The following is a 7,684-nucleotide window of genomic DNA, read 5'->3' as shown; positions in this document are numbered from 1 at the left end:
TCTTCGATTATCTTACTCGTGTCTTTTCTTATTTCTTCTTTTTTTTTTTTTTTGTTGTCTCGCATTCGCTTTCGTATTTATTTTTTTTTCGTTATTTATTTATTTATTTTTTTTTCGTTTTCCTTTAATTGTAATACTTACAGTGTACGATTAAGGTTAATCTTACGTGTCGTTTTAAAAGGTATAGTACGGAGCATGGTACAGATTCTTTGGAGTATCGTGCCATCTCTCGTTTTTTTTTTTTTTTTTTTTTTCTTTTATCAACATTCTTCCCTAAAGTAAAACCTCCACGCGTATTCAATGCCGATCGTATCGCGCAGTCTGTCGGTCGGAATAATAATTTTAGTTAATCGCTACGAAACGGTTCTCGCTCGTTTCTCGCTTTTGCTTGGAAACCATTTCCTCGCATTCCCCGACTATGTCTCTATACTCGATAATATTAGTAACGCTAAAAATCGCGGTCCTTCGAATTGGACGTAGGCGTCGTTGGTACCACGCGGGATATGACCAATAATAAATGATCGTCGAATTCGAATCGTCTCCGCCTCGCTTCTTCTTCTTCTTCTTTCTTTTCCTCTTCTTCTCTTCTTTCGTCGACGCGGAATCGTCCATCGAGCGTCGATTCTCCTCTTCCTTTTCCTTCTCCTTCTCCTTCTCCTTCTTCTCCTCCTTCTCCTTCTGGTGCTGCGTTTCTTCGCTTTCGAACGTAAGAGTAAGAGAGAAGGGAGGTTGGAAGGAAAAAGACTGGTTACATAATTCGTTGGTCTCCTCTCGGATCAACACGATCGAACTCGAACGATAGATAGGTTCTTAACAACGCATTCGTTCTACTACGTTTGTCGTTCGTTCATCGATGAAAATTTAATAATGTCCTGAGCTGATGTTTGTCGTTAACAGCCTTTTCTTTTCTCTTTTTTTTTTTTCTCTTTTTTTTTTCGATTTTTTTTTCTTTTCTTTCTTTGTTTTTATAGAGATGGTTGCCCAGCTGATAGAATTGACTTGAAGTTGCCTATACTGGAATCGCGTACGATGATCCTCGTTGTGCTTTTTTTTAACGGTTGGTCTCCGAACGAATACGAATCGCGGCTTGGAATCGCGCGTTTGTTTCTTCTCCACAGCTTTCGTCACAGCCGGGATAGCGGCCCGGGATTCCGCTTCTCTGCTCTCCATCGACGGCCATCGGAGCCGAAGAAGCAACGAAGAATCGGAGCAGACTTCCGATGATCGAACTGCTACTCGTGTGAAAATTCGATGATGCGACGACGAGTCATTTGGAACAGTGCTCTCTCTCTCTCTCTCTCTCTCTCTCAACACGCGCTCTCGAGATGAGCGCTCTGCCTTCTTCTCGCTTGCCGCTGTCGAAATTGATGGAACTCGGCCTTCATCGCTTGCACCCTGGCCTCGATGTTGTCCCTGCTGTACCTCGGCGTCTGATGATGAACCGTGTGCACCTGGTGGGGTACGTGGGGCACGTGCACGGCGTGGATCTGGTGGACGGGCGGCCTCTCCTCCCTCGTCGGGGTGGAGGCGGANAAGCGGCCGTCGGCCGCCCGCGAGATCTTACCCAGTGGTCGACCGCGGCACGAGTCCGGTGTGCCCGGGTTCAGTATCTCCCTAAGGAGATTTAGACCTGGTACTCGGCTTTTTCTAGGTCTACAGGGTAGGACAAAACGAGCGTTAGACCATTCGTAGTGGCGTTTTTTCGGCTGGGCGAACAGCGATCAACCCCGTCCAAGGAATTTTTCTGCTCTTCGTGCTACACATTTTTTTTCGTCTTTTTTTTCTTTCCTTTTCTCCTCGACGGTACCGAATTAAACAACGACGACCGATATGCGTGATTTACGTATATATATATGCGTGCATATGTTTGTATCGTTTGAGATTAAAGAGGGAACGAGAAGCAATTTTTTTCTTTTTTTTTTTTTTTTTCCTTTTCAAAATCGTGTCGAAGTTTAGAATTCGGTTCCGTCACGAGGAGAACGAGCACGATGTTGTTTGAGAAAATTTTCCAAATTTTTTTCGACCTCCTTCGACGATGTTGAACGACCGCCCCGATACAACGATAAAGAAACGTGCAACAACGACGTAAAAAAAACACGCAACGTTAACACGAACAAAAAGGAAAAAAGAGGAGCTAGGAAAACAAAACAACGAAAAGGCAGACGTACAAGTTAAACGTACAATATAATTATTAAGAATTAATTACGTGTACGTAAGTATAATAACGAATAATGGATGCAGGCAGGGAAGACATGCGCATGCGCATTCCGGTGCACGAGTGGTCGGGCGTGACGTGGATCGTGGGTGGGTGGGCGTTGCCAGTGAGTGGAATTTTCTTTCTTTTTTTTTTTTTTTTTTTTCCAATTTCTTTTTTCCATGTAATTTTTTTCTTTTCTCTTTTTTTTTTTTTTTTTATTTTTTTTTTTTTTTTTTTTTTTTTTTTTTCCAATTTTTTTTTTCCCTTTAATTTTTTTTTTTTTTCTTTTTTTTTTTTTTCTAATCTTTTTCTTTTTTTTTTTTTTTTTTTTAAATTTCTTTGCCCAATTTTTTTTCTTTCTTTCTTTTCTTTTCTTTTTTTTTTTTTGTTTTATTATTATTTTTTTTTTTTTTTTTTTTTTTTTTTTTTCAATTTTTTTTTTCCCTGTTAATTTTTTCTTTTTCCTTTTTTTTTTTTTTCTAATCTTTTACTTTTTTTTTTTTTTTTTTTTTATTTTTTTTTCCCCTTTTTTTTTTTTTTTTTTTTTTTTTTTTTTTTTTTTTTTTTTTTTTTTTTTTTTTTAGTGATAGCAATCGTGGATTTAGGTGCTCCGAAACTCGTCACCTTTTCTCCTCCTTCGGGTCCGGCAGCAAGGAAAGATGGGGGAGAGAGAATGTTGTAACACAACGATTACATTCACAAAAAACAATATCGTGGCGATAATGATAAGAAATATAACGCTAAATAATCGAACGTTACTTCTAGGCGGTGATGTTAGGGAGCAAATAGATAACGCGCGTTCCTGTCGGGATCGCGTCTCGCGTTCGTCCAAGACTCGTTCTCCTTCGTCGCTCGTGCATTCGCAACGGAATAGACTTAAAGAAGGTGGGGGAGGAAAAAAGAAATAAATAAATAAATAAATAAATAAATAAATTAAGAAATAAATAAAAAGAAATAAAAATAGAAATAAAATAAAATCGTTAAAAACCGACGAACGGATGGGAGAAGCAGTCGAAAAAAGAAGGGAGCGAAGCAAAAGAGCAACGCAACACAGGAGTAACACGGATAAATTAAGTAAAGAGAACGGATCATTGTGCAACAATGATACAGATATATATAACAGGTAGGAAGAAACGTGTGTGTATGTGTAAATAAATGTGGTTCATCGGAAAGAAGGAATTCGAGAAAGGATCTGTGTTTATCGATCGATAAGGAAGGGAGCAGAAGTCCTCGTACAATGACGAATAATCATCGTGTAAGGAGAGAGAGAGAGAGAGAGAGAAAAAAAAGTAACGATCAACAATGAATAATAAAATACAATGAAATATATCGTGTTTTAGATGCAGTTTTTAGAGGGTAGAGCCGCAAGGAGAGCGGCTTACCTATCTTTTTCTTTGCTTATATCCGTGTGTTCGAGTGTGAACGCGTCTTTTTACGGCTCGTCTAAAATCGATAAACTGGAAACAACAAAAAGAAAGATACAAGATATTTGGGTTAAAAAACTTCGATCGAGCGAAAGCACCCTGATTACTATCGCACCATCAATTTTGTTCGTGCATTTTCTTTTTTGCGTTTCTTTTTTTTATTTTCTTTTCTTTTTTTTTTTTTTTGCTTTCCTTTCCTTTTCTTTTAATTCCTTTCTTTTTCGTGTTTTTTTTTTCCATTGTCATGCTCGGTGAAGCGTGACATGCTACGTGTGAGTGAAAAAAAAAATGTCGAAGAAGAAGAAGAAGAAGAAGAAGAAGTAGCAAACGGGTCGATCCCACGAGGATTCCCGAGTAATTTCGTGTGATCGAGAGATCGTAACGTGAATAGAAGAAAGAGAGAAGAGAGGTGAGTGAAATTGACGAACGAGACGAACCGATCTTGCGACCAATCGAGAGATTCACAGGCGTTCAAATCGATCAATTTTTTCGGTTATAAAAAAAAAAGAAAAAATCGCGAGCAAGATCGGGCCGACCGCGTTCATTCAAAAAAATGAAGCAAGCTAAATCTTGAATCGAGTCTTGAATTAAGAATTATATTTCAATTATTGTGGTGCATCTACGTATAGAGAAATGTTGCGCGAGATCCATCAAATTTCAAATATATATATATATATAATACGAGCAAAGAAATCACGAGCGATTCTCGATTGTTTTTAAAATATATACATATACGTAAGTAAATAATAAAGTAGATTTTATCGATTATGATTAATGTTACGTTTACAGATTCATTTCAACTTTTGCCGAAACAATCGAGAACTCGCTCGTATCTTACGATTATCGTCTATCGATTGAGCGAGTGCGCGCAACGAGAGACGATCGGATGAAAAATAAGTGCGAGCGATCGTGAGTAAAAATGGATGACGAAAAGGAGGCGAGGTGAGGCGAGGCGATAATATGAATCGAGTGTCTGCAAATAGTAGTAGATAGAGACAAAGAGAAAGAGAGAGAGAGAAGAAAAAGAAAAAAAAGGAAACAAAAATGGACGAATGAATAAATTTCTGTATGATACGTGTGACTGTTGGCGAGGCGAGATCGAGAATGAGATAATAACGGCGTGTGTAATAACGATTAGAAACTAGTGAGGATAATTTTGAAATTTAATTTGCTCGATTACCAACCTCGAACCAATCGCGAAAAGGAAGCGAATAGCAACGTGTTCGACGACACGCTTCAAGCAAGGTCGAACGAAATCTCGAAATTTCGAGAGGAATCGTTCCTCAACCCGCTTAAAATTCTAATAATATTCGTCTTCGCATCTCGTCTCGTATCTATGTACTCCCTAAGTCCGCCGAACGAAGGTATTTAGGGTACTGACTGGATGGTTACTAGTGTGACTCCTAGCTGTATTGCCTGTATTGCTGATCTCATCTACAGTCATGACAATCATCCTAAGTAGTAGTAGATAGTAGTAGATGGTAGTAGTAGTAGTAGTAGTAGTGGTAGATTAATAGGTCCTAGCAGGTAACATTGCAGAGCTGTAGTCTCGCACAGTAGGTAAGTAGCGGTAGTAGTAGTAGTAGTAATAGTAGTAGTGGTAGTAGCAGTAGGTAGGTTGTTGTTGTAGTAGTAGTAGTAGTAGTAATAGTAGCAGTAATAGCGATAGTTCTGGTAACGGACAAGTCCTAGTGGCAAGTGGCAATTTACTCGCTCGATCGATCAACGACGAACCACGAGTATCGATCGAATCGGTTGACCGATCGATGGATCGCTTGGCAATATTAGGTTGTTTTAGACACACAGAGAAACACATACACGTATACCGTCGGCGAGTTGTTATTTTCGTGGTCTCGGGAGCAACCGTTGTCTCGGGTACGTAGTAGTAGTAGTAGTAGTAGTAGTAATAGTAGTAGTAGTAGTAGAGTGATGGTAGTAGCGGTAATAGTAGTAGTAGTAGTAGTAGTAGTAGTAGTAGTAGTAGGAGTAGTAATAGTAGTAGTAGTAGTAGAGTGAAGGTAGTAGCGGGAATAGTAGTAGTAGTAGTAGTAGTAGTAGTAGTAGTAGTAGCAGTATTAGTAGTAGCAGTGATAGTACTTGGTTTATTTTCAGTGTGGCTAGCGGAGGTTAGGCTTACTGTTCCGCCTCTCTATGATAAACACGCTCTCGTAATCTCGATTATCGAGGTGGAGTGCGTGATGGTCACGATCACGGTTCGGGGGGGCCTGCTCGTGGACCGGCTCCGAGGTGGCAGTGGCGGGGGTGGTTACTTGCGTAGGAAGTGGTGGTTGATGAAGAGGTTGTGGTGGTGGTGGTGGTAGTTGCGGATTCAACGGGCTGCAACGGGTCAGCGTCGAGACTGACTCGCCGCACGCGTTTAGATTTGTCGACCTACAGAAAACACAGAGAGAGAGAGGAGGACAAGAGACGCCCACGTTTTTCTTTTTCTTTTTTTTTTTTTTTTCATTTATAACTCTTCTTCATATTTTTTTCTTTTCTTTTCTTTTCTCTTTTTTTCCCCTTCCCCCTTTCTTCCTGTCTTTTATCTATTTATTTATTTATATTATCACCGCTTTCTAACCGCGTTTCCTCGTCCGTATTTCCCTCGTTCTATTTCCGCGGTTCATTCTCTTCGTAACGAGAAACGATAGGAGAGAAAGAGAGAGAGAGAGAGAGTGTGTGAGAAAGAGAGACAGAGAGGAATGGAGGGAAAGAGAGAAAGAGAAAAAGGAGAGAAAAAGGGATAGAGAGAGAGAAAAAGAGAGAGAGTTAAAGTCAGGTCCACTTTTTTCGTTTGAAACTGTAAGATTATTTTTTTTCTGTAAAAATAGTTATCAACTCTTTCCCTCCAAAAACCCCTCGATCTCCGGGCAAAAGTCTGTAACTCGCGTTGGCTCTCTTCTGATCCTTGCTCTGGTCGCGATCCTCGAACGTCAGCTCCGTATTCGTATATATATATATAACTCGTGTATATACAAACACACACATATATATATATACTACGAATGCAACTACGAATCCGGAGCTGGAAGCGATAATCTTGGCAGTGGCTGAACCGTCCAGCCCGTTCTGGATAATATCGGTGTACAAAATACAAACGTGCGTTGTCCGCTCGCTTCGTGTATAACATTCGGGAAAGAAGCGTTACGAAGCGATACGTTTGTGTTTGCACGAGGGGAGACCCGAGCGCGCGTTACTTGTGTAAATCGAGAGAGAGAGAGAGAGAAAGAAAAAAGGGCTTATCGCGAGAACCGATTAGATCCAAATCTAATATTTATCTAATCTAAGCGAGCATCGATCATCGCGTGTCAACGTGGAAATATTAATTAATATATCTCTATCCGATATATGTATATTCTTCTATACCGTTTACCATTGCGACCAATGGAGAATTCTCGCAATAAGCCCGGTGAAAATCGCGAGAGGATAAACGATTGGACGTATCAACGATTCGTGGAGAAAAAGATTCGTAAAAACAAGCCATGAAAAAGTGATAAAATGGAGGGGAAGGGAGACGAAATGGGCGCGAATGAGAATGAAGGAGGGAAGATAAACGAACGGAGGAGAAACAGAGAGAGAAAGAGAAAAAAAAAACGGTAGAAACGGCTGGTTAGGAGCGGGGAAAATTGGATGCGAGGACAAAAAAAGGGGGAGGGGAAGAGAGGAGCGGAGTGGGGCGGGAGGAAGGAGGAAAGAAACGAAACGGCTCGTCGCGGGAAACAAAGGCGACATACGATCCAGAATAGGCATCACTGCAGTCGTATTGTGGACTTTTGGATGCCACGAAATGGAAATCATAATAGTCGGCTGAGTAGTAGTAGTAATAGTAGTAGTAGTAGTAGTAGTAGTTGTAGTAGTTGTTGTAGTAGTAGTAGTAGTACCCGCTATATATATAAACGTTATACGTGCAGTCCGGTTGGCGTAATTTCAAAGCTGAACACCTTATCGTCGGTTACATCGAGGCCGATTTCACGATATACGTACGTACGATATAGGTTGGGAAATGCGACGACTTGGGCGAGCCATTTCCCCTTTGCTACAGATACACCGTTTGTTAAATAAA

The 7,684-nt window shown here is 40.3% G+C and overlaps 1 protein-coding gene and 1 long non-coding RNA gene across 10 annotated transcripts in view; one reads left to right on the top strand and one right to left on the bottom strand.

The window, feature by feature from the left end:
* Positions 1-7,684, bottom strand: part of LOC102675860 (protein turtle) — a 53,539-nt gene that overhangs the window by 7,574 nt on the left and 38,281 nt on the right. For 2 of the 9 annotated variants that reach the window (XR_004149802.1, XR_004149803.1), the window contains exons 16-19: positions 1,482-1,653; positions 1,247-1,448; positions 1,120-1,145; positions 891-1,081 (exon numbers count right to left, since the gene is read on the bottom strand). The exons of 2 other annotated variants lie outside the window; for them this stretch is intronic. Coding sequence is in view for 5 of the 7 variants with exons in the window: in XM_006611643.2 (XP_006611706.1) it covers positions 1,625-1,653; positions 5,759-6,012 (283 nt within the window). In the remaining 2 variants the exon portion in view is untranslated. Of the gene's footprint in view, positions 1-890; positions 1,082-1,119; positions 1,146-1,246; positions 1,449-1,481; positions 1,654-2,821; positions 2,833-3,592; positions 3,655-5,758; positions 6,013-7,684 lie in introns of those variants that run through there. 5 more of the 9 variants (XM_006611658.2, XM_031508608.1, XM_006611659.2 and 2 more) reach the window with 3 other exon arrangements.
* LOC102675680 lies at positions 5,289-6,024 on the top strand. The gene is made up of 2 exons (XR_421170.2): positions 5,289-5,556; positions 5,677-6,024. It is a non-coding gene; the product is annotated as an uncharacterized LOC102675680 (long non-coding RNA).

This window comes from Apis dorsata, unplaced genomic scaffold (genome assembly GCF_000469605.1).
Source record: "Apis dorsata unplaced genomic scaffold, Apis dorsata 1.3 scaffold_92, whole genome shotgun sequence".
NCBI classification, from domain to species: Eukaryota; Metazoa; Arthropoda; class Insecta; order Hymenoptera; family Apidae; genus Apis; species Apis dorsata.
This window is presented reverse-complemented; position numbering and strand designations above follow the sequence as displayed.